The sequence below is a fragment of the Notolabrus celidotus genome, chromosome 4 (assembly GCF_009762535.1).
Source record: "Notolabrus celidotus isolate fNotCel1 chromosome 4, fNotCel1.pri, whole genome shotgun sequence".
In the NCBI taxonomy this organism is placed as follows: domain Eukaryota; kingdom Metazoa; phylum Chordata; class Actinopteri; order Labriformes; family Labridae; genus Notolabrus; species Notolabrus celidotus.
Genome location: NC_048275.1, coordinates 39,515,652 through 39,541,787, shown reverse-complemented (window position 1 = coordinate 39,541,787; position 26,136 = coordinate 39,515,652). Strand labels below are relative to the sequence as shown.

General features: G+C 41.9%; 2 protein-coding genes and 1 long non-coding RNA gene across 4 annotated transcripts in view; 1 reads left to right on the top strand and 2 right to left on the bottom strand.

The window, feature by feature from the left end:
• The window catches only part of abhd12 (abhydrolase domain containing 12, lysophospholipase), a 29,639-nt gene extending 14,403 nt beyond the window's left edge, over positions 1–15,236 (top strand). For both annotated transcript variants that reach the window (XM_034682579.1, XM_034682578.1), the window contains 12 exons: positions 6,169–6,290; positions 6,723–6,828; positions 7,583–7,702; positions 7,808–7,838; positions 8,521–8,566; positions 8,723–8,855; positions 9,015–9,052; positions 10,105–10,184; positions 10,348–10,430; positions 12,021–12,099; positions 12,298–12,425; positions 14,942–15,236. In XM_034682579.1, the coding sequence (XP_034538470.1) occupies positions 6,169–6,290; positions 6,723–6,828; positions 7,583–7,702; positions 7,808–7,838; positions 8,521–8,566; positions 8,723–8,855; positions 9,015–9,052; positions 10,105–10,184; positions 10,348–10,430; positions 12,021–12,099; positions 12,298–12,425; positions 14,942–14,987 (1,012 nt within the window). In that variant the 3' untranslated portion in view covers positions 14,988–15,236. The remainder of the gene's footprint in view (positions 1–6,168; positions 6,291–6,722; positions 6,829–7,582; positions 7,703–7,807; positions 7,839–8,520; positions 8,567–8,722; positions 8,856–9,014; positions 9,053–10,104; positions 10,185–10,347; positions 10,431–12,020; positions 12,100–12,297; positions 12,426–14,941) is intronic.
• A 2,232-nt stretch (positions 15,237–17,468) lies between these two features.
• On the bottom strand, positions 17,469–18,888 carry LOC117811930. The gene is made up of 3 exons (XR_004631087.1): positions 18,575–18,888; positions 18,366–18,428; positions 17,469–17,728 (listed from the first exon to the last, which is right to left on the bottom strand). It is a non-coding gene; the product is annotated as an uncharacterized LOC117811930 (long non-coding RNA).
• Positions 18,889–18,910: 22 nt separating this feature from the next.
• LOC117811875 (adhesion G protein-coupled receptor E3-like) lies at positions 18,911–25,324 on the bottom strand. Its single transcript, XM_034682364.1, has 4 exons — positions 25,133–25,324; positions 19,829–20,004; positions 19,543–19,756; positions 18,911–18,915 (listed from the first exon to the last, which is right to left on the bottom strand). Exons 1-4 carry the CDS (start codon positions 25,170–25,172, stop codon positions 18,911–18,913), a joined length of 435 nt encoding a protein of 144 aa, XP_034538255.1. The 5' UTR covers positions 25,173–25,324.
• Between the last annotated feature and the right edge of the window lie 812 nt (positions 25,325–26,136).

Here is a 26,136-nt window from a genome sequence, read left to right as displayed (position 1 = left end):
ATTTCCAATATGGCGACCATAAATGTGCTTCAAAACTCTGCTTCAGAAACTGATGGATGATGAAACAGTCCATTTATTGTACAGTGTATGAGTGGGACAAGGCAGTTCTTGTCCTGTTTGTGTCCTCTACCTGACCTGTTTGTGTCCTCTACCTGACCTGTTTGTGTCCTCTACCTGACCTGTTTGTGTCCTCTACATGACCTGTTTGTGTCCTCTACATGACCTGTTTGTGTCCTCTACATGACCTGTTTGTGTCCTCTACGTGACCTGTTTGTGTCCTCTACATGACCTGTTTGTGTCCTCTACAGGACCTGTTTGTGTCCTCTACATGACCTGTTTGTGTCCTCTTCCTGACCTGTTTGTGTCCTCTACATGACCTGTTTGTGTCCTCTACCTGACCTGTTTGTGTCCTCTACCTGACCTGTTTGTGTCCTCTCCCTGACCTGTTTGTTTCCTCTACCTGACCTGTTTGTGTCCTCTACATGACCTGTTTGTGTCCTCTTCCTGACCTGTTTGTGTCCTCTACATGACCTGTTTGTGTCCTCTACGTGACCTGTTTGTGTCCTCTTCCTGACCTGTTTGTGTCCTCTACATGACCTGTTTGTGTCCTCTACCTGACCTGTTTGTGTCCTTTTCCTGACCTCTTTGTGTCCTCTACCTGACCTGTTTGTGTCCTCTACCTGACCTGTTTGTGTCCTCTACGTGACCTGTTTGTGTCCTCTACATGACCTGTTTGTGTCCTCTACCTGACCTGTTGGTGTCCTCTACCTGACCTGTTTGTGTCCTCTACCTGACCTGTTTGTGTCCTCTACCTGACCTGTTTGTGTCCTCTTCCTGACCTGTTTGTGTCCTTTTCCTGACCTGTTTGTGTCCTCTACCTGACCTGTTTGTGTCCTCTACATGACCTGTTTGTGTCCTCTACGTGACCTGTTTGTGTCCTCTACATGACCTGTTTGTGTCCTCTACCTGACCTGTTTGTGTCCTCTACCTGACCTGTTTGTGTCCTCTTCCTGACCTGTTTGTTTCCTCTACCTGACCTGTTTGTGTCCTCTTCCTGACCTGTTTGTGTCCTCTACCTGACCTGTTTGTGTCCTCTACGTGACCTGTTTGTGTCCTCTACATGACCTGTTTGTGTCCTCTACCTGACCTGTTTGTGTCCTCTACCTGACCTGTTTGTGTCCTCTACCTGACCTGTTTGTGTCCTCTACCTGACCTGTTTGTGTCCTCTACCTGACCTGTTTGTGTCCTCTACCTGACCTGTTTGTGTCCTCTACCTGACCTGTTTGTGTCCTCTACCTGACCTGTTTGTGTCCTCTACGTGACCTGTTTGTGTCCTCTACATGACCTGTTTGTGTCCTCTACCTGAACTGTTTGTGTCCTCTACCTGACCTGTTTGTGTCCTCTACCTGACCTGTTTGTGTCCTCTACATGACCTGTTTGTGTCCTCTTCCTGACCTGTTTGTGTCCTCTACATGACCTGTTTGTGTTCTCTACCTGACCTGTTTGTGTCCTCTACCTGACCTGTTTGTGTCCTCTACCTGACCTGTTTGTGTCCTCTACCTGACCTGTTTGTGTCCTCTTCCTGACCTGTTTGTGTCCTCTACATGACCTGTTTGTGTCCTCTACCTGACCTGTTTGTGTCCTCTTCCTGACCTGTTTGTGTCCTCTTCCTGACCTGTTTGTGTCCTCTACCTGACCTGTTTGTGTTCTCTACCTGACCTGTTTGTGTCCTCTACCTGACCTGTTTGTGTCCTCTACATGACCTGTTTGTGTCCTCTACCTGACCTGTTTGTGTCCTCCACCTGACCTGTTTGTGTCCTCTACCTGACCTGTTTGTGTCCTCTACCTGACCTGTTGGTGTCCTCTACCTGACCTGTTTGTGTCTTCTACCTGACGTGTTTGTGTCCTCTACCTGACCTGTTTGTGTCCTCTACATGACATATTTGTGTCCTCTACCTGACCTGTTTGTGTCCTCTACCTGACCTGTTTGTGTCCTCTACCTGACCTGTTTGTGTCCTCTACATGACCTGTTTGTGTCCTCTACCTGACCTGTTTGTGTCCTCTACATGACCTGTTTGTGTCCTCTACATGACCTGTTTGTGTCCTCTACATGACCTGTTTGTGTCCTCTACCTGACCTGTTTGTGTCCTCTACATGACATATTTGTGTCCTCTACATGATATATTTGTGTCCTCTACATGACCTGTTTGTGTCCTCTACCTGACCTGTTTGTGTCCTCTACCTGACCTGTTTGTGTCCTCTACATGACCTGTTTGTGTCCTCTACATGACCTGTTTGTGTCCTCTACATGACCTGTTTGTGTCCTCTACATGACCTGTTTGTGTCCTCTACCTGACCTGTTTGTGTCCTCTACCTGACCTGTTTGTGTCCTCTACATGACCTGTTTGTGTCCTCTACATGACCTGTTTGTGTCCTCTACGTGACCTGTTTGTGTCCTCTACATGACCTGTTTGTGTCCTCTACCTGACCTGTTTGTGTCCTCTACATGACCTGTTTGTGTCCTCTACATGACCTGTTTGTGTCCTCTACATGACCAGTTTGTGTCCTCTACCTGACCTGTTTGTGTCCTCTACATGACCTGTTTGTGTCCTCTACCTGACCTGTTTGTGTCCTCTACCTGACCTGTTTGTGTCCTCTACATGACCTGTTTGTGTCCTCTACATGACCTGTTTGTGTCCTCTACCTGACCTGTTTGTGTCCTCTACCTGACCTGTTTGTGTCCTCTACCTGACCTGTTTGTGTCCTCTACATGACCTGTTTGTGTCCTCTACGTGACCTGTTTGTGTCCTCTACATGACCTGTTTGTGTCCTCTACCTGACCTGTTTGTGTCCTCTACATGACCTGTTTGTGTCCTCTACATGACCTGTTTGTGTCCTCTACATGACCAGTTTGTGTCCTCTACCTGACCTGTTTGTGTCCTCTACATGACCTGTTTGTGTCCTCTACGTGACCTGTTTGTGTCCTCTACCTGACCTGTTTGTGTCCTCTACCTGACCTGTTTGTGTCCTCTACATGACCTGTTTATGTCCTCTACATGACCTGTTTATGTCCTCTTTTGAGGCTTGTAGTTGTCCCCCCTCCCCCACATCTTTCCTAATCAGTTTCCGTTTGTCCTTTATGAGTCTTTTATCTGTACCCTTGCAGCTCTTCTGTATCTGTGTCTGTCTGTCCTTTCCTGTATCTTACCTGTATGTCTCTTTGCGTCTCTTTATCATCATGCTTTATCTCTTGGCCTCCCTGCAGTCTGTGTCCCAGCTCACTGTCTCGGATTTCTGACCCCATGCTGCAGTTTCTCTGCATTACCTGCTGTAACATCCTCACTGGAGTCAAGCAAGATATGTGGCAGGACTGATGAGTCAATCTGCTGACAGCATATGAAGAGATGTACTGAGACTGATACTGTAACTTGGAGAAGAAACAGCTTATATCTGTGTTAACCCATGATCTCTCCATCAGTGCCTCCCTCAGGACAGTCTGTACGCTTCATATCAGAGAGTATCTGCTGATGCTTTGGTTTGTTCAGACCTCAGTCTGACTGTTCCTTCAGATAAAGAACATCCTTCATTGGCAGACCTGAGGTTTACAGCACACAGACTCTGACAGCACAGTGAACAGCAGGAGCAGATCATTGAACAGTAAACATTTAAACAGGACGTTCTGTCTGTGATGAATCAGAATATCTTAAAGACTTTAAAGAGCACAGACGAGGCCATCATGAGCCATGTTTCAGGAACATTATGAGGTGCTTTGCAGGGAATGATAAAACCCTTGAAAACAACAACATCCTCAGACGTTTATGTGTTAATCTATGAAAGTCTCAGATGTCAGATTAACCCTGCCCCTGCCCCAGAGGAAGCGCTGAATGATTGTCTCAGGTTTTAAAAGTGAACAGTCTCAGCCTGTGTACTGGCTCGGCTCATGTCGTATGGTGGAGCATCTTAGTTTTGTAAATAACCATTTTCCAAAATGTTAGAGACCAAAAATAAAATCTAATAATTATTCCACAGTGTAAAGAACTTGTGTTTGCAGCTGTGGCATTAAAAGCAAACATCCATCTGAACTCTCAGGAGCTCACAGGGACCGGAGGAACAGAGGAACTGATCCAAAGTTCAGATAATATGATCCAGGTTAACTTCTGTCAGCATCACACATACTGCTTCAACCCTCTCAGGGTAAGATACAGATGTGAAAGAAGTGCAGTATGAGCTCGAGATCTGGTGCAGGTCAGGATGATACTGACGGACTCTGGAGGGCCTGCGGGACGAGCAGAGCTCAGGTTAAATGAATTATTAAAGTGGACTGAGCTCCTTGATCCTGTGACAGCAGAGATATCAGCTTACACTCACACACACACACACTGTGAGTGGGCTCAGATATCACCTGTATCGTCTGACCTGTTTGGACTAAAATAGATCCTACAGAGGAGGACAAAGAAAACCTGAGTAGGAGTTTAAAGATGGACGAGAGGCCAGCTCAGCTTTGGTTTTACTACAGACTGCAGATAGAGATGAAACCTCTGGGTGATACGGGACACTAACACAGATGTGTTGCAAACCTGCTCTCTCTCTAACATCCAGCAGTCTGTGAGATAATGTTCCTTCTCCACCTCAGCTGGTTTATTCCCTCAAGGTGCATTTGGACCGAGAGTTCCAGGGTCTTTTAGCCCCCAGAACTACTTTACCCTGAACTAAAAGGTTCCTGTGCCCCCATTGTTGTCTGCGTTTCATCCTTGGGCTGAAGTCCCGGGTAGATTGTGTAAATCAGGCCAGTGACGTATGGAGAAAAAAGGAAAATGCACTACACCACCAGACCAGTAGAGGGCAGTAAAACAAAGAGGAAGACCATTCATCACAGATGACACCATAGAAGCAGACGGACAGGCAGGTATCATTATGAGCAACACAACAGTTAGCCTGTTAGCATGAAGAGACTCAGCTGGTCTGTTTTAGATGGTGCTATATTTCATCACAGATGGATTCACTGAATCAACACGTGAGAGGAGATAAGCGCGAGTAGCAAAGACGTTTCAACACGGCTTTAAAATCCTTTTGAACTCAAAAAGCCGTGGCAGAGATCGGACGGTGTTTTGGTTTAAACAGCGACCCTGTTAACTGGAGACTTTCAGCCGGATGCATCCCTCATAAACGTCTTTAGACCTTCATTAAATATCTGATGAGGATATTTTGAAATCTTAATAAAAACTAAACTAGTTTGCATTCCCAGGAACTCCCTCTGTGTTTCAACAGCTGTGTAAACTCCACAAACACTGACACGTTCAGCTGAAGGTCACCAGTTTACAGGGTCACTTTTAAAACCGGAACACCGGGAGAGACGCATTCACGGTTGGCTGAGAGAAGACTACTGTTACAAGCTGCTAAATCAAGAGAATCACAGCTTCTTCTTTTGAAAAGTACACACACATACAAAAAAGATAGAACAAATAAAAACTAATGAAAGAAAGAGAAATCAAGAGAATCACAGATGTGTGTGATGTTATTGTGGACGGAGGGAGGAATAAAAACACTGAGGTTAATCTACCAATCAGACACGTTCAGCATTGCAGGCCCCGCCCCCCGAAAGTCCCGGGACCTTTGAAAAGTACCACCCCCCCTAGCAGGGGCTTTTTAGGGGGAAGATTATCTACCCTGAACTAAATTCAGACCCTGGGACCTCCGGTCGAGACGCACGTAGTTCCGGGGTAAAGTCCCTAGTTCCGGGGCATAGTTCCTCCAGTTGAAACACGCCTTCAGTAAACACTAATGAGTTATTGGTCTCAGTCTCTTGAGGTCAGTGTGGTCTCTCTGATAGCCGGTCGCCTGCTTCCGGCCCCACTATGATCTCTGTTTCCTTTTCCTCAGTGATTCAGAGCGTGTTCTGTTAATCTACAGCTGATACATGTTCCTGTTCCAGCTCATCCAGGAGGTTAAATACTGCAGAGGTGAACAGGAGGAAGTGAATCCTACATTATGTTCAGTACCCTGTGATAATGATGGAAATGTTCTCCCATGTATTCGGCACCACAGATCCCTAGGGTTCAGTTCTATCTCCTCTGGTCAGGATGAATGAATCTTTGGTACTGTGGTGGTTCAGAGGCTATATAGGGTCTGTGCTCTGTCCTGATGTGGATATCTGCTGTCTCTCTGCAGGCTGGGTCTGGTGGCGAAGCTGAAGAGGACTTTACTCTGGCTGTTGGTGGTCTACATTTCCATCCCCTTCATCATCAAACTCTGTCCATCCATCCAGGCCAAACTCGTCTTCCTCAACTTTGGTGAGTGTGTGCAGAGAAAGAAGAAGACCAGGCGGCTGTGGCTCAGTGGTAGAGCGGGTCGCCTCTGCCAGTCAGTAGGTTGGGAATTTGATCCAAACCTGCTGTCCACACACTGAAGTGTCCTTGGCCAGACCGTCCCCCGTGCTGAGCCATCAGTGAGTGAATGGGTGAATGTCATATGTGATGTAAAAGAGCTTTGAGTGTTCAGAGGACTAGAGACAGAGATATGTGAACACAGACCATTTAACAGCAGAGCTACCATCCTAAACAACCAGACATTGATCCTTTTCTGAAGATCCAAACCCAGGTCTACACCCAGGTGTCTGGTCTTCTTTCAGTCTTCAAATATAATCATGTCAGTGTAATCTTTGTTTAACTGGAGGAGGTTTTGGTTCATCCTCCCACCCCTGACCCTCTCCCCCCTTCTCTCAGTGAGGATGCCCTACTTCATCGACCTGAAGAGACCCCTGGACCAGGGACTGAACCACACACACAACTTCTACCTGGAGCCTGAGACTGGACTCAAGATTGGAGTCTGGTAAGAGACACACACCACACTCACACATTTACACACACTTCCTGTGGGGATGTTCACACTTCCTCCAGTATTGATAAGAGTTATGTTGAACCTGTTTGTGGAAGGTACCTGGTCTGTATCTGAAGCGGATGTGTGTTTGAGGCAGACCTGTATTACTCCCTCAGTGTATCTGATCAGTATAGTCATGTTGTCTGATGAAGACTCATCTGGTCTTTTTATAGATTTAGTTCTGTTTAGTGACTACATATATGCTGGTAATAGAAACACTTCCTGTATTCTGTTCAAAGTAAAGGTCTTGTAACATTTTGACATCCCTTGATTTATAAACAAGATACTTAATTGGAATTTTGACAAATTCACTGATCTGCACATTAACCATTAAACTCAGGACTTGTGCATGACTACAAGTGACTGGAACTGATTGATAAAATGATCCAGAGTTTGGCTGGTCGGTAAGTTGATGAGATTGTTTGTTGGTGTGTTGGCTGGTTGGTCATTTCATTAAAATATTGACTGATTGGTTGGATGGCCGGTTGGTTGAAATTAAGCATTGGTAAGTTGGTTGGTTGAAATGATTGACTGGTTGGTTGGTTGGTCTGTTGGTTAATTATTGATTGATTGATTGATTGATTGATTGATTGATTGATTGATTGATTGATTGATTGATTAATTGATTGATTGAGTGCTTGGTTGCTTGGTCTGGTCTGTTGGTTGATTATTAGTTGGTTGATGGTGGGTGTTTTTTGTGTTTCAGGCACACAGTTCCTGCTCACATGTGGAGAGAAGCTCAGGGGAAACAAGGAGACTGGTACAACTCCATGTATAGCTCCTCCCATCCTGTTATCCTCTATCTCCATGGAAACGCAGGGACCAGGTGACCTCCCTTTTTTCCCCGCACACATGCAGCATAACCTATGTTAATCAGAGATCTATGTGACCTTTGACCTCTAACCTGTTTGATGAATGTGACTCTTTGCAGAGGAGGAGACCACAGAGTCCAGCTGTACAAGGTACACACACACACACACACACACACACACACACACACACTGCCTCAGTGTCTTAAAAGCCACATACACCCTTAAGGCTGATTTATACTTCTGCGTTGAATCAACGGCGTACCCTACGCCGGGGGTTCGCGTAGCTCCCGTACCTACGCTGTGGCCTACGCACGTAGCTGACGTGCACCTCCTCCAAAATGTAACTCCCCCTAGAGCCGACGCGGACCGCAAGCTCTGTGATTGGTCCGCTCGGCGGCTTTGTCTTTCACGCATTTACAACACTTCTGGGATCCCGGACATCGGCCACACATCGGCCGTGTATTTCATCTCCTCCTCTCTATTCTTCATGTAATCATGTCTGTATGATGAACAGCAACATGTATCAGCTGTAGATTAACAGAACACGCTCTGAAACTCTGTGGAAAAGTAAACAGAGATCGTAGCGGGACCGGAAGCAGGCGACCGGCTATCAGAGAGACCACACTGCCCTCAGGCGTTTCGGCGGAGAATTGCTGCGCGACACAGACACATCAACGCACAAGTATGTGGGGCTCATGTCCACGTCAGCCCCTGCTGCGTAGGAGAGATGCAGAAGTATAAATCAGCCATTACACTCAGCTGTAGTGTAGTACCTTCTGATCACCAGCAGAGGGCTGATAACTGAGCTCTCTGTCTGCATGTCTTCTTTCAGGTCCTCAGTTCATTAGACTACCATGTAGTCACGTTTGATTACAGAGGTGAGAATTAAAACACACTCCTCTTTCACACAAATCTGCTGTTTACGGTCATCTGACTCTCTGTGTGTGTGTGTGTGTGTGTGTGTGTGTGTGTGTGTGTGTGTGTGTGTGTGTGTGTGTGTGTGTGTGTGTGTGTGTGCGTGTGCGTATTTCCAGGATGGGGGGATTCAGATGGCTCTCCATCAGAGGGCGGTATGACATCAGATGCTCTGTTCATTTATGATTGGCTGAAACATCGGCTGGACAACAAAACACCGCTTTACATCTGGGGACACTCTCTGGGGACAGGGTAACAGACACACACATACACACACACACACACACACACACACACACACACACACACACACACACACACACACACACACATACACACATACACATACTTGCACAACAAAAACATACTCGTATTTATACTCACAATAAATTGGATTTTTTTGTCTTTTAGAGCCGCCACCAACCTGGTCAGACGACTCTGTGACAGAGGTAATACACACACACACACACACACACACACACACACACACACACACACACACACACACACACACACACACACACACACACACACACACACACACACACACAAACTATGAAGGAATGATATTTGTACTTGATGCACATACAGGTACGTGTAAAAGAAAGTCCCACATGTCCACAGGTGTGTCAGAGATGTGATTGGCTGAGGACAAAAAGCTCGAAAACACATCAGGGGCATTTCAAGGATTGACAACACAAATAAATGACCTGAATAACCTTAGACATACAAAGAGGATCAAATGTGTCAATAAAAGCAAGCTCAGCTGATTTCAGTGACTAAGATGGGAGATGGGAGGTTTGGGGTCTGGAAGACGATTTGAACACAAAAACCTGATTTCCTGTATTTGGTGAACTCCATGCACACATGTTTGTCTTCTCTTCGCCAGTTCTTGTGTTACGTGCTCTTTTTTCTGCTTTGTGTATTTTGTTTTCACATGTTACCCCCTTACTTGTGCAATTGGCACCATTTCACATCAATGAGGAGTGAATTCATGCTAAGTTATGTGTAACTTACTGATGATAAGTTTATAGCTGATCTGTAGCTTGTAGAAATACAGTATGAATGTAGAATTTCTTTTGTATCAAATAACGTGTTAATTTAGTCGGATCCTATTCTAGAACTTTATTTCTTTCTATAATCATCTACGTGGCACCAAATGAAGAGTTAAAGAAGCTCTCAGGGTCACTGAAGCACCGTGCTAACCCACTGTCACCAGACTGCATGCAAAGAGAGAAGAGAGATGCTCTACACACAACTGTGCAAACTCCTATGATGAAGTATGTTTATGTCGCTGTGTATCACCGTTTAAAATCAGGACATTATAACCACCATGCAAACCTGGGTCACAGCTGAGAGCAGAGACACACCCAAACACAGAGCCCAACAGAGACCTGTATGAGTGTGTGGCTCTATGTGGTCAGAGATTCAGAGAGAGAGAGACAGGAGAGAGAGGGAGAAGCAGCTCCTCTACACCTTAACCCTCTCTGTTGATTTTCAGGGAGTCCTCCTGATGCCCTGATCCTAGAGTCTCCGTTCACCAACATCAGAGAGGAGGCCAAGAGCCACCCCTTCGCTATGGTAACGCACGCACGCACGCACGCACGCACGCACGCACGCACGCACGCACGCACGCACGCACGCACGCACGCACGCACGCACGCACACACACACGCACGCACACAAACACTCACATTGAATATAAAGCAAACACACCTACACTCCCTGTATGTGTGTGTTTCAGGTGTACAGATACCTGCCCGGCTTTGATTGGTTCTTCCTGGACACGATCACAGCCAGCAACATCCACTTCGCCAGCGATGAAAAGTAGGAGATCTCAAGCTTTCTTCCTGTTTACAGCAGCAGTGACCTTTGACCTCTTTGTTTACGTTCACAGGAAAAGTTTCACAGATTGATACAAAGAAGTTTAATCTTTTTCAAACGATTAGGAAACCTCCCTCTAACTCTGTCCTCAGACAATGGAAGTGTTGCAATTCTCAGAAGCTTCTCCAAAAACTAATAGTCTGGAACTTTTCCAGGGGCTTTTTTAGATTCCTCTGCAGTCACCACAGAAACATTTCCAAAGGGCTCATGATCAGTCTTGAAAATCAGAGGTAGTGTTTAAGCTCATTAACTTTTAGGTAGAGTGTTTAAGCTCAGGAACTTTTAGGTAGAGTGTTTAAGCTCAGGAACTTTTAGGTAGAGTGTTTAAGCTCAGGGACTTTTAGGTAGAGTGTTTAAGCTCAGGAACTTTTAGGTAGAGTGTTTAAGCTCAGGAACTTTTTGGTAGAGTGTTTAAGCTCAGGAACTTTTAGGTAGAGTGTTTAAGCTCAGGAACTTTTAGGTAGAGTGTTTAAGCTCAGGAACTTTTAGGTAGAGTGTTTAAGCTCAGGAACTTTTTGGTAGAGTGTTTAAGCTCAGGAACTTTTAGGTAGAGTGTTTAAGCTCAGGAACTTTTAGGTAGAGTGTTTAAGCTCAGGAACTTTTAGGTAGAGTGTTTAAACTCATGTACTTTTAGGTAGAGTGTTTAAGCTCAGGAACTTTTAGGTAGAGTGTTTAAACTCAGGAACTTTTAGGTAGAGTGTTTAAGCTCAGGAACTTTTAGGTAGAGTGTTTAAGCTCAGGAACTTTTAGGTAGAGTGTTTAAGCTCAGGAACTTTTAGGTAGAGTGTTTAAGCTCAGGAACTTTTAGGTAGAGTGTTTAAGCTCAGGAACTTTTAGGTAGAGTGTTTAAGCTCAGGAACTTTTAGGTAGAGTGTTTAAGCTCAGGAACTTTTAGGTAGAGTGTTTAAGCTCAGGAACTTTTAGGTAGAGTGTTTAAGCTCAGGAACTTTTAGGTAGAGTGTTTAAGCTCAGGAACTTTTTGGTAGAGTGTTTAAGCTCAGGAACTTTTAGGTAGAGTGTTTAAGCTCAGGAACATTTAGGTAGAGTGTTTAAGCTCAGGAACTTTTAGGTAGAGTGTTTAAGCTCAGGAACTTTTAGGTAGAGTGTTTAAGCTCAGGAACTTTTAGGTAGAGTGTTTGAGCTCAGGAACTTCATGTAGGAACTTTTTTTCCAAGACTGCAAAAAGTGTTTTTAAAGTCAGGAGCTCCTTTAGAAATCTAGAGTGTGCATAAATAAAGGAAGCTTATTAGATGGCTCTTTTTTTTAATCAGCAGTCTGTTAACTAGCACCTGATGAACCCTCAGCGTCTGACCTCTGACCCTGCAGGCAGAGTCACTAACAAATACAGTCAGTCCTTGACCTGAAACAATATAGTTCAGAGTCAGAAGGTCAGAGCTTCATTAGAACTGGAGTGTTGTTAGAGCACACCCTGGAGGCTGAGGTTGGAGCTGCAGCCTGAGTTGATCTGTGTTTGAACATGGTGCAGCAGAGAGGTGTGCTGAAAGCTTAAACTGAGTATTTGTGTCCCCTCAGTGTAAATCATATCTCTTGTCCTGTGTTGATCCTCCACGCTGAAGATGACAGTGTGGTTCCTTTCCACCTGGGCAAAAAGGTAAGAGACGGCTCACAGGTTACAGCTTTTCAACAGCATCAATTCAGAACTGTGATATTTTGATGGAAAACTGTCACAATACAAACACATTTCAGCTGTTTGCTGTTCAGAAAGCTAAATAAATGTAAATATATATGTAAAGTTTGTCAGATGTGATCAATGTTGTTAGAGTAAAACATCTCACTGCTCTTCCTGCAGCTGTACAACATCGCCTCTCAGTCAAAGAGCCTCAGCGGTCACAAGGTTCAGTTTGTTCCTTTCCCGTCCTCTCTGGGTTACAAACACAAGTTCATCTACAGGAGCCCGGAGCTGCCAAACATCCTCAGGTACACTCAAACACTGTGAAAGGACAGGTTAACTCTCTGACGAGTATCACTTAAGAGAAGATAAAACTTTAATAAAGAAGACTCTACATGGAAAACCTGTCTCCACATCAAAGATACAGAAACAGGGAAAACTATGGAGTCATACTGTAAGTCAATGTCACAGCGGTGGCTTTAAAAGTCTCCTAAAGTTCACTGACCATTTAATCATCATCATCATCATTAGTGTAAATACAGGTAACACCCTATAACACCAAGTCAATCAATGATACACAAGTCCTTGAGACCTCTTCATCACCAGTGAGATCCTGATGGATACAAACAGATACATGCAGTGCACAGATACTTCACCAGGGGGCACATGGCACACTCCATGGGCTCTGTGTGGCACATGAACAAAGTCAGCCTTCAGTCAGTGACACAGAGGTGGATACTTTAACCAGTTTTAATAATATAATTAATAATGATAACATTTTTAACATCCTTGTATATATCTCCCTCATTCCCAGCGCTTTTGTACATAGATAATTCTAACTTTTATGTGCTTCTGTATATACTTTAGAGTTGTTTTATTTTATTCTATTTATTGTATTTGATCTTTATTTTATTTTATTGTATTTATATCTTATTTTATTCCTTCTTTTTTTTAATATCTAACTTTCTTACATATTGTTTATAAGAGGTCTGTAATGACCGAATTTCCCTGCCCAGGATAAATAAAGTATTTCTGATTCAATGATGATACTAATAACAACAATAGTGATAATAACCTTGATAATAATAGTAATAGTAGTGAGGATGAGAACATGTTTAATGAAACCCGTCCTAACTCAGTAAAATTTGAGTATCTGTATGATTTCTATGGAAGCATATATGTAACAAAATTAAAATTAAAAAGCTATTTTGAAAATTAACAGAAATGCTTTTTAATTTTCTAAATGTGTGCATTATTTGTCTCATAAATAAATTTAGCATTCAATAATCCTATTTGCATTTTAATTTTCATCTCCAACAATGCTAATTATGTTACACAATTAAAATGAAAAAGAAAATGACATTTGCTTTTTAATTTTCAAAAAATGCCCCGCTAAATTAGGATCAAAATTCAAATGAAAAAGAAAATTTGAAAATTAAAATGCATTCACAGAAATGCTTTTTAATTTTTAGAATGAATATGCAATTTTTTTACTCAAAAATAAAATGAAAAAGCACGCTTCCTTTTTCATTTTAACTTTCATGTTCAACATGCACATTTTTTAACACAATTAAAATGAAAACAGAAAGCACATCGCTTTTTTGGTTACAAATCTGCCCCGCTAAATCTGTAACAAAATTCAAACCAACTCGAATAAGAAATCGCAATGTGCACGGCGCAGGAAAGTGACGTCAGACTTCACCTCGCAGACCGTTTCTACCTACGTATCCAGTACAGGAAGCTGGTGCTGTGCTCTTTAACGCTGGTGCGATCTGTTCGACGAAGAGGTCCACAGAAGAAGAGTCTGTTGTGATGAAAGATGAAAAATAAAATGTAAATAGGATTATTGAATATTAATTTTAATTATTAAAAATAATGTGCACATATTTAGAAAATTAAAAAGCATTTCTGTTAATGCAACTTAATTTTCAAATTTGCTTTTTAATTTTAATTTTGTTACATAAATACTTCCATAGCTTTCAGGGCTCACAAGCTCACCTTTTCTTACTTTATTCATTTTCAGCTCAAACAGATCCATTTGAAAAAGACATGTTGAATACCACTGTTCCTCAGCAGGTCCACTCTTTAGGTATCACACCTTGTCAGGATTCTTTTTCCCATAACAACCTGCTAACCATACACTATCCCTTACATACCATGTGATCAGACAGGATATGATTCAACACTATAGGATACCGTATGATGCAATAAGATACAACATGACACATAATGCAGAATAATACAACACTGTGTCCTCTGAAGGAAACGTGTCTTCTACTCATGTGCTGCACACATTTCTCTGCCTTCAAATAAACAACAATAAAAACAAACAATCACATACACACACACACACACACACACACACACACACACACACACACACACACACACACACACACACACACACACACACACACACACACACACACACACACACATTTGACTGATGTTAGAGTAAAATGATGACAGTCACTGAAAGACAACGTTGGATTGAAAATGAGATAGTGCCAAAGAAAGGCTGAACCCCTCCACATGTAAATGTCTGATTGAACATTGTTTCAGTCAGAGTCCTCTGTGAACAGGGTCCAACGTGACTTATGAAGTCATTCAAAGTAATATCACACTCAGTGTACAGTGGAGTCAGTGTCAGATATACTCAGTTCACGTGTGTTTGAAAGCAGTGGTCAGTGTTTCTAAAAGGTGACGGTAGATTTTCCTCGTCCTCTCGGAGCACCACGCTTTGATCCAGCAGGCAGTCTGTTCTGATCAGTTTGGACCTCTGAATGTGACCCTCGTGTGTTTCTGCTTTCTGTCTCTGTTGCAGTGACTTCCTCAGCACGGCTCATCCACAGAGTGACGACTCAGCATGAAAACAAACACACACTAACACACACTGACATACACACACTGCTATAGACCTCACACACACACACCTTCTTGTTTGTTTCTGGACTGAACATTGTGGCATGAACTGGACACAGAACACATCATTCCCCTCTCTGTGTCTCATTCCTCTCACACCAACACTGGCACCACAGGGTTGATTTTAAACATGTCTGTTGGGTTTGAAGGCCTGTTACGACTTGAACTATGAATAAAAATATGTCTTCTTTTATCAAGCTGGGGCTCTGTTTGTTTGTTGGTTATGATGTCTGTTAGTTTGAAAGGAAAGACACAGACAGTCTATCTGACTGAGGAGCACCATGGAGCAGACTTTCTTTGAGTCACTTTGTGAGTAAACCTGAATCAGGCAGAGACAACATGAGTCCAAGCAGAGCTCAGAAAGTGTTCACTGGGTTGTCTTCTGCACACTGTGTTTCTAAATAATGAGATTATATGAGGCATCATTTGACTCACAACTTTGGATGTTAACAACTAATCGAGTATCTAACTCGAACATGTTTTTTTGTTTTTGATTTTCAATCTTGAACAAACATCATGTGGTTTCATTTTACATACGACACACACAGACACGAATGTTAAAAACTTAACACAGGACATTTCCCTATCTTTGGATACGAAGCCAACAGACTGCTAGTACATCTGCAGACCAGCAACATCAGAACTGCCTAACACGGGACTTCCACCAGATCCGTTACCGGTCTGTCGCCGATCCGCTGCGGTCCTGCTCCGTACTCTCTCCTCCGTCAACACCCACCAGTTGTGTTTTCTGAACGCAGCACGGAGCAGGACCTCCAGACAGCTGGAGTCATGTGACAGAGTGTAAAAGAGGCGGTGGTGTACTCGATGCCACACTTGAGACCTCAGTGAGATGAACTCTTTGCTAGTGATTTTAACTGTAAGGCTGCAATCATCACAGTTTGTCCGGTAAGAACATGGATGTTGTGGATGGCAAGATATTTAATGTTGGCACACTCTCTTTTGATTTCCACTCCTTTTATTTTCTTTGACATTGATCTTTCTTTGAATGTGAATAAGAATATGAAGGTGAAGGGGAAGGTGTGTCTTCTGAAGGAAATAATACAAATATATATAAACATGAAGTCTGTACAAATAATAACAACTTAATTAAAAATATGATTATAAACTATGAAAAACATTGAACAAGGCTAAACTACACTCCAACTTTCTAGGGACAATCAACTAATTACCATAATGACAGCAACTACCTCTATCTCACACACACACACACACACACACACACACACACACACACACACACACACAGACATAGAACACAAGAAAATGCTGTCAGTTCATAAGCGGACCCTGCATGCTCAGACATAGTGTCACCAATCAATTAACTCTAAAACTTTATCTAGACAACACAATATATGAACATAAATGATGATAATGAACTACTAATGCAAACTGATGACTAAACTATGATTGAAACTACTCACAATCACAATTATGGACGCACTAAAAACTGTGGAAAAGGATGGGAAGGGAATAGGATGATGGTGAGGGGAAAAAAGACGTCTCCTCCGATCAGCTCCATCCTCTGTCTGAGGGGTGTGTAAGTGTGCCTCTGTGAAACCTGTTTTTGTTCCTTCAAAATAAAAGCCATTTGCAGATGCAATTCGGGACAACCTTTTGCACACTGAGGTTTTCCTGCGGTAATCACTGAATGAAGAATTCTCCTCCTCCTCTCCTCATCCATGTTGTCTTTCTGGTCCTCTGAAAACCTCTGACCTGTTGACTCCAGGCCTGGCTCCGCTCATCATGACTTTGGTTTGTTGTTGTAGTTAAGTGAAATACGATCTGGTGATAACACAGAGTTTTATTCTGAAAATTAACCGGATGTTTTCATTTTGTTTTGGTGAAACCTGACTTCCTGTCCCGCTCCATCTGCTCTGTTGAGACTGATGCGTCGTGCTCCGGCATCCGGCACAAATAGAAGTGTTGTGTATCTGATCCGGAGGGCCATGACCTGCCAGATCAGAGATGCAGCCGGAACACAAGTGGATCCAGTGGAAGTTAACACATTGACTAGAATAGAAACCTATCATATCTGGAGCTGTGATGGATAGGAGACGGACCGGACACAGGTCTGTTTTCCGGAGCACGACGCATCAATCAATCAATAATTTTCAGAATAAAACCTCTCTCTAATGTCCTGTAACCTTCCTGTAAACAGAGCATGGCAAGCTATAGTAGGGTAAGATGCAGTGATGTAGCCTTTATTGCATTCACACACAATAATAATAATAAAACTATATATTACCCCTTATTTAAAGCTAGGTCTCTTTGAAAACAGAGAGAAAAATTGTTGTCTTCAGATACATTTTGTTGTGAATTTGCACCTTATGGATATGAATTGTTTGTGCTGTGCTTGAGAAGAAAACACCAGACACACAATATTTATTCAGACTCTTTTAATGCACGTACTAAAGGACAAGATTTCACTGTGATCATATCTAAAACAACTACGTGTTACAAATACATGGTTAAATGTTAAAAATCTGAATACTAAACTAGTAGGGAAAGAATGGTGGATCAGAGCGGAAACAATGTTTTTCTTTGTCTTCAGTGTCTCTTCTATTCTAATCTAACATAATAATCCACTCCTATTTCATTTATTCATTCATCATTTTGTCTTTTCTTCAGCCTTGTCCAAGTTCTCAGAGACAGATGTCACTTTCTTCTGCTGAAAAACACATTTTAAGTCATTTAAAATATCATTAAAATACAAGTTTAAAATCATTTCACAGCACACATCTCCAGAAAGACATCACAAAGCACGGTATCAAAATATCAGAGGCAGGAAAACTTGAGGATTCAACTTTTTTCATTATTTCTGCTGTAAAGATCGTCTCTGTGAATGGGTATGTATGTGGTTTCTGATGCTTCCAAAGCCAGCCTCTAGTGGACACTCTAGGAACTGCAACAATCAAACATGTTTACAGCCTGGTTCAAAAAACAGTTTTGGTCTGAAGAGCTCATTTCTCTATCAGCACACACTGTACGGGGTGAATCTTTATAACTCAGTAGTTTAGAAGAGATTAAGATTACAAGTTTTGAAAGATTAGAGTTAGAGAGGAGGCTCAGAGCCCGCTTTGACTCCACCTATTTGCCTCATGCTAGGTCGACTGAAAGTTAGGTTGAGACAGCATTTCCAATATGGCAGCCGTTGACGATAGGCCTCAAAACTTGGCTTCAGAAACAACTGGGGAGTGTCATCATAATCTTGAAAGTCCTATAACGGCCACAGATTCATGATGATGCCTGAATATTTCACTGATAGAGAAATGGTTCCTGGTATTGTGTGTTTTTTGGAGCCTTACCGTAGATCGTCTCCTCTGCTTATTGAAAGAGCGCGTCAGCCATTTGATGTACTCCTCTCTGACCTGAAAACACAATAAAATGCAGCTTCCTTGGAGTTACATGTTACCGCTACCAAAGAGAATGGATCAGCATTGATTGGTTGTGATCTTTAATCCTAAATCTGTCACAGAATACGTAAAGAGCTGAGTCGTCTGCGTAAAATGTGTACCTCCTTGTTGAGCAGTGGACGATGAAGAGGAAGGTGCCTTGCTGGGAGTTCAGGACTAAGAAGAGGACTTGAAAGAAAAGGTTGGTCTGGTACAGTCCTAGAATCCAGGTACAGCCCAGTATGATGAACTGAGCCAAGATCTTGAAAAGAATCAACCTGAAAGAAAGCAAAAAAAGTTTATTATGTGAAAACTCTTCAGACATCTGCTGAGTACATCTTTAACCTTTGGATAATCTTCAGTAAACTCAAAGTACTCATGAACCATAAAGTCATTTAACCATCACCTCTTCCTCTCCTTTAAGTGGAACCGTAAGGCGTTCTTCAACCAGAGGAACTTTACCCTGGAACCAGGGACTGAACTCCTGAACGACGTGCGTTTCGACCAATGGACCCAGGGTCTAAATTTAGTTCAGGGGTAGATAATCTCCCCCCTGCTAGGGGGGTAGTACTTTTCAAAGGTCCCGGGACTTTTGTGGGGGCGGGGCCTGCAAAGCTGAACGTGACTGATAGATGGTAGATTAACCTCAGTGTTTTTATTCCTCCCTCCGTCCACAATAACATCACACACATCTGTGATTCACTTGATTTCTCTTTCTTTCATTAGTTTTTATTTGTTCTATCTTTTTTGTATGTGTGTGTACTTTTCAAAAGAAGAAGCTGTGATTCTCTTGATTTAGCAGCTTGTAACAGTAGTCTTCTCTCAGCCCACCGTGAATGCGTCTCTCCCGGTGTTCCGGTTTTAAAAGTGACCCTGTAAACTGGAGACCTTCAGCTGAACGTGTCAGTGTTTGTGGAGTTTACACAGCTGTTGAAACACAGAGGGAACAGAGGGAGGTCCTGGGAATGCAAACTAGTTTAGTTTGCACACACACACACACACACACACACACACACACACACACACACACACACACACACGCACGCACACACACACACACACACACACACACACACACACACATACATACAGATCTCTGATACTTCCCCTATCTGCATGATGAGGGCAAACGTGGAGAGATGAGAGCAGCTGCACACGGTGAAGTTTTCATTGGTGTATGAAACATGACAGCCCTCCACTGACCAACGCATCATCTTGCTGTTTTCTCCTCCTTCTCTTCCTCCTGTGTCTTCTGTTTTGTCCTCCCAGTACACACACGTCATCAAACCAGAGTCTGGCACCGTCTGAAAGCACAGACACAAAGCTGTTTAAACATGAAGGATGAGAGCGAGCTGGGTGAATGAACTGAGCAGCACCTTCTTGTGAGCGGTGGTGAAGTTGACCGGCTCGGTGAGGTTGGTGTTATTCACGGAGGGAAAGGTCGCCGTGATGACATCAGAGTACATCTCTGTCATGTTTTCTGTTTCAAAGTACTCATGACTGAGGAGGCTCTCCATCCCGTTTAACACCAAGAGGGCGGCTGCTGCAGAACCTGAAAATGAACGTATGGTGGAGATGACCGACATGTTTAAATACCGTCAGTGTCACCGTTTCACTCGCCTGGTTTTTCCCCTTGACACTTCAACCTCAGTCGGTGAATAGGTTCGAAAAACAGGTTACAAAGTGTTAAAAACACACGAAGACAAGATCAAGAAATAAAACATTTTTTAAAAGACTTGATATTCAGGTAAAATTAGGAAAGGCTCTTCGATAAAGGCTGTTATGCTGAAATAAGGGCGTGGCTGAGTTGATTGACAGGCGGGCACCCTGTAGCAGATAGCGAAAAGGCTAAAGGCCCGCCTCTATACCTCACACTTCTCAGAAGTTAGGTTGAGTTCAGCATTTCTATTATGGCTGCCGCTGACGATCAGCTTCAAAACAGCGCTCAGGAACAGATGGGTGATGTCACGGAGACTATGTCCACTTATTATACAGTCTATTGTGGGGCGCCGTGCACACTGAAAATAACAGCTACAATTCTCTAATGCTAATTCACACTGCCGCCTAGTGGAAGTACCAAAATAAAATCATCCTAAAGTGATACAGATATCCTAACCATCGTCTGTCAGTAATGACTCGTACGGGTTACAGCCGGACTGCCCGCTGTAAAAATGCTGGATATGCAGTTTTGGAGGTTATAAAGAGATTTCTCAACGCTCAGAGACAGAACTGAACCAGTCTATGGGACGGACAAGGTAAGTTGTTATTGGTAAGTCTGTATCGCTTTATGAAGCTTTTATTTTGGTACTTCCTCTAGGCTGCAGTGTGAGTTAGCATATTAGCTAAATATTTAGGATCGCAGAGCAACATTAAACATTTAGATTTAACATTTAGATTTAACAATCAGAATGTAAATGTAACATTTAACATTTAGATTTAATATTTAACATTTAGATTTAGCAATCAACATTTAAATTTATCATTTAGATTTATCATTTAGATTTAACATTTAGATTTAACATTTAGATTTAACATTTAGATGTATATTTAACACTAAAATTTAACATTAATTATTAACAATTGCAATGGCTAATGGTTCGATGGCTAGTGTGAAAAGTAAAGGTGAGCTTGGGCAGCCTTGTCTGCTACCTCTGGATAAGGATATACTGCTAGAGAGGACACTGTTTGTTAAGATATTGTCTTTTGGTGCTGTGGAAGGTGTTTTAATATACTTAATACATTTCTTCCCAAAGTCCATAGCCTCAAGTGTTTGAAAAAGAAAGCTTGGTTCAATCCTATCAAACGCTTTGTTTGCGTCCATAGATATTATGAGCATAGGCGTTTAGTTTTTTTGGGCTGTATCCACTATGTGTAGCAATCGTGGTACATTATCAGCTTCATATCTGTTTCTGACAAACCCTGTTTGGTCAGGGTGAATTACCTTTGGTATAAAGTCTTCTAGTCTGCAAGCAATTAACTTGGCTAAAACCTTAGAATCTGCGTTTAAGAGGCTGAGGGGTCTGTATGATTCACACTTCTGTTTGTCCTTGCCAGGTTTTTGGAGCAGTATGATTGTTGCCATTTCCAGTGAATTTGGTAATTTTTCATTTTCCAAAGATTCTTTGATCATATTTGTAAGAGGAGTCAATAATTTCCCTGAGAAGGCCTTAAGATACTCTATTGTAAATCCGTCCGGTCCCGGTGCTTTGTTATTCTGTAGGGAGTTAACAGCTTGGAGGACCTCCCTCTCCAAGATATCAGCATCAAGCTTTTCTCTCTCATGATCTTTTCATTTTGGGAGAGGTATCCCGTCTAGAAATGTTTTCGCTGCAGCATTATCCTTTTCATGTTCTGTTTTATATACATTTTCATAAAATTGCTTAAATTCTGTATTTATAGTTTTTGAATTATTTAGTTGTCTGCCATCCTCAGTTAGTATTGAGGATACAAATGTATCAGTATTCTCCTTCTTTATTTGCCAGGCTAAGAGTTTACTTGTTTTGTTCCCATATTCGTAATAGTGATATTTGGTACGAGCCATAGCTGCCTCTTCTTTGTGGGTACACAGATTATTATAAATGGCCAGTGTTGTCGTCAGGGAATTTAGAAATTCATCAATTTTTGAATCAATCAATCAATCAATCAATCAATCAATCAATCAATCAATCAATCAATCAATCAATCAATCAATCAATCAATCAATCAATCAATCAATCAATCAATCAACCTTTATTTGTATAGCGCCAAATCACAACAAACGTTATCTCAAGACACTTGTACAAACAGAGCAGGTCTAGACCACTCTATGTCAAATTGGTGATGGTTCTGTTCCATTTCCCTGATATCAGTCTCCAATTTTGCTAGTTTCTCTCTTTTATCCTTGGCCTTATGGGCACTGTACGAAAGTACATGTCCCCTCACAAAGGCCTTGAGTGCTTCCCATATATTAGCATGTGATGATGAGTTTACGTTGGCCTCCAGAAAAATGTCTATATTGTTGTTCATATATAAAATAAATTCAGGGTCTTTTAACATGTATTTTTTAAATCTCCATCTATGGGACTGATGTTGTGAAGAGTTGTTTGTCCAGGTGAATTTTAAGGCGTTGTGATCAGAGAAAGTTGCTGCTAAATAGCTACAGTCTTTTATTTAAGGCATCATGTCTTGTGTTACAAAAACACATCAATTCTTGAGTCTGTATTATGTGTTCCTGAATAGCATGAAAAATATATATATTTTTTTTGATGGATTGTATGCCATACCTCAGTCATGCCTATATCTTTCATACCTTGTTTTAGCACTGTGGCTGCTTTCCATAATGAGGTTGATTTTGGTGAGGAACGATCTATGGATGGATTTAAAACCAGATTAAAGGTGACATATCATGCAAAATTGACTTTTTAATGGTTCTCTACCTGAAATATGTTTCCCTGGCATGTCTACAAACCCCCCGAGAATGAAAAAAATCCATTCTGCCCCTGTTCTGATTTCTCCACCTTTCTGCAAATGTGTGTGAAACCAGCCGTTTCAGACTTCAGTGTTTTTGTTACGTCACAACAATATCCGGTCTGTCACGGAGTCAGAGCTCAGATCTTGTTCAGCCCATAGACTGTATAAAATAATACTGAATCCCTCCTCTGTTTTTCATTACCTGCACAAATGTGTGCTAACAAGGAGCTTAGGAGGGAGGCATGCTAGTTGTAGGCTGTCTTAATAAACACAAAGGTCGGTTTTACTCCCCACGTCTGCAGATTTGAAGATCTAGTGGATGATTTTTATTTGTCATGGATAAGTGCTAGCGCTAATTAGCATAGCCACATAGCTATATGTTCATAGCTGTAGCTGTAGCTGTAGCTGTAGCTGTAGCTGTAGCTGTAGCTGTAGCTGTAGCTGTAGCTGTAGCTGTAGCTGTAGCTGTAGCTGTAGCTGTGTACCAAGACACACGTCTACATACTGACAAATAAAACAACAAGAAACACTAAATCTGTGACCAATCCTTCAGAAAAGGTCCTGCTGCCTTTCTGGCAGAGGTCGGTTTTACTCCCCACGTCTGCAGATTTGAAGATCTAGTGGATGATTTTTATTTATCATGGATAAGTGCTAGCGCTAGTTAGCATAGCCACATAGCTACACGTTCGTAGCTGTGTACCAAGACACACGTCTACATACTGACAAATAAAACAACAAGAAACACTAAATCTATGACCAATCCTTCAGAAAGGTCCTGCTACAGGCACCTCTCCGTCAGGATCAGATTCAGAGGGTTGAAGTAACGTGATCTGTGAGCAGCCGTGTATATTCAGCCAACATGTAAACATTAGATCAACGTGCTGGAGAGCCGAGGCACATCCACTTCCGGAGGGGGCGTGGTCAGAGAGAAAACAGAGTGTTCTGAGGAGGACTGAAGAAGAGGGTTTTTCAGGCAGACCAAAATCTGATTTCAAAGTGTTTTTTTGAGCATAAACTTTAAAGACATGTTTTGGGGACCTCTTAGACCAATATATATTGATGAAAAAAGCATGATATGTCCCCTTTAAAGTCCCCACCCACTATATTTTGACCCTCAACTTTTGCACGCTTCATTACCAGATTATTAAAAAATAATGGGTCATCGTAGTTGGGTCCATATATATTTACCAACGTTACTGTGTTCATATTCAGTACACAGTCCACAATCAGGTATCTTCCATCTCTATCTTTTTCGACCGAGTTTACTTTAACATTCAAGTTTTTATTAATGAGCAAAGCAACTCCCCTTGCACTTGAGGTGTAGGATGAATAAAAAACATTACCAACCCAGTCTCTGCATAGTTTTAGATGTTCTAAGTCTGTGAGGTGGGTCTCTTGAATAAAAGCTATGTCAGCTCCCTGTCTCTTTAGGTATGTTAATATTTTTTTCCTCTTTATAGGTGAGTTGATCCCCCTTACATTCCATGAGATACATGTCAGTTGGTCCATACTCTCTGTTCTGTGAATAAAATAAGTAGCGTTAAGTTTAAAGCAGACGGATTGTATCATTTCTTAATAGACTCCTGCATTAGTTCCAGGTGTAGTAGCTGAGCTAATATGATGGTAAGTCTCAACCTGAATCAGAGAGAAAAATAAGAGCTCACGAACACACGTCCACACGCCTTGCCTGCATCCGGGCTCCATTATATTTAACATTTAGATTAAACATTTAACATTTATATTTATATTTAACATTTAGATTAAACATTTAACATTTATATTTATATTTAACATTTAGATTAAACATTTAACATTTATATTTATATTTAACATTTAGATTAAACATTTAACATTTACATTTATATTTAACATTTAGATTAAACATTTAACATTTAGATTTATATTTCATATCTAGATTTATATTTAGCATTTAGATTTAACAGTGATTGTAACTTAATATATTTTTCACAACTAAATTAAATGTGAAGAAGATCACAAATATTCCTCTAAATGTGATAAAAAAGTGACTTTTAAAAATTCACTCTACATTTTTATGACGTTTTGGAGTTAAATGTGGAGAATTGTAGCTGTTATTTTCAGTGTGCACAACTTTACAAACAGCGCCACATCATCTCTGGTCCCAACTGTGTAATCTAATTTGCAGCACAGGCAAATGCAAAACTGCTCTTATAAAGCTCTGGTCATTTGCATCAACTTCTTGGTGTTCTCACCATTGTTGTTTTGAGCCAGACCCTTCAGGTTGATGTCCATGGTGTTCTTGTTCGCTGAGAGAGCTGAGGTCTGAATTGTTGCTTCCAGGCCCAAAACTTCTGACACTTAAATCTAAAACAGAACATCTTTCAACAGCTGAATTATTTCGTCTACCCTGTAAACATTAAGCATTAGACTAAGATGAACCCTTCTTACCCACTGATGGACTCTTCAAAGTCTTCCCTGTCTGGTTCAGATCTTGGCCCATTATTGCCAACACTAAAAGCTCTGTGATTTTCAGGATCACACCGGCAGTCTCCCCGTCTCCTGCGCTGCTTACATTAGTCGACTTGACGTGAGGTCCAACACCTGAAACTTCCTGCCAGAGTAACATCAAAATAAATGACATGATGCACATTCAAAGGGACAAAGCATCCTCAGCGAACTGTAGGTGATTTGAGGAACGAGAAATACCATGCATGCTGAGAAGCAGTTTGCCAGAGTCTGCAGAGGAAGCACAAGAAATGAGGTGAAAGATTACACAACATCTTTATACTGACAACTTTTTATAGTATATCCAACCTGATGCAAAGTTTATAGTCTAATACTGTGACAGGAGTCTCTGATAGACGTATGTTCTCCTCACCTGGTCTGGTAAAATGATGCCTTCATTGTCTTTCAGTTGTTTTAACATTTGTTCCAGAAAAGCTCTCCGTTTTGTCTGACCCTGCAGCAAACACAGAACCTTATGTCTACATGCATACAAACAACACATCTGCAACACTTCACACAGAGGCACAGCTCATGTCTCAGCATTATTGCTCACATGATTAGGATTCTAAAAGAGGACAGGATGCACATTTAAGGGCTGTGTCCACTAAGGTGCCCACAAGTTCAATTTCAGAGCGCTTCTCTCCAGCGTTTACTGCTGCTACGTTGTCCCGCTGCACTTCTGCTTCCCATAGTAGTGACTGTTGGGTCTGTTTTAAAATGCTCTGCATGCTTCATACTGGATTTCCATCAA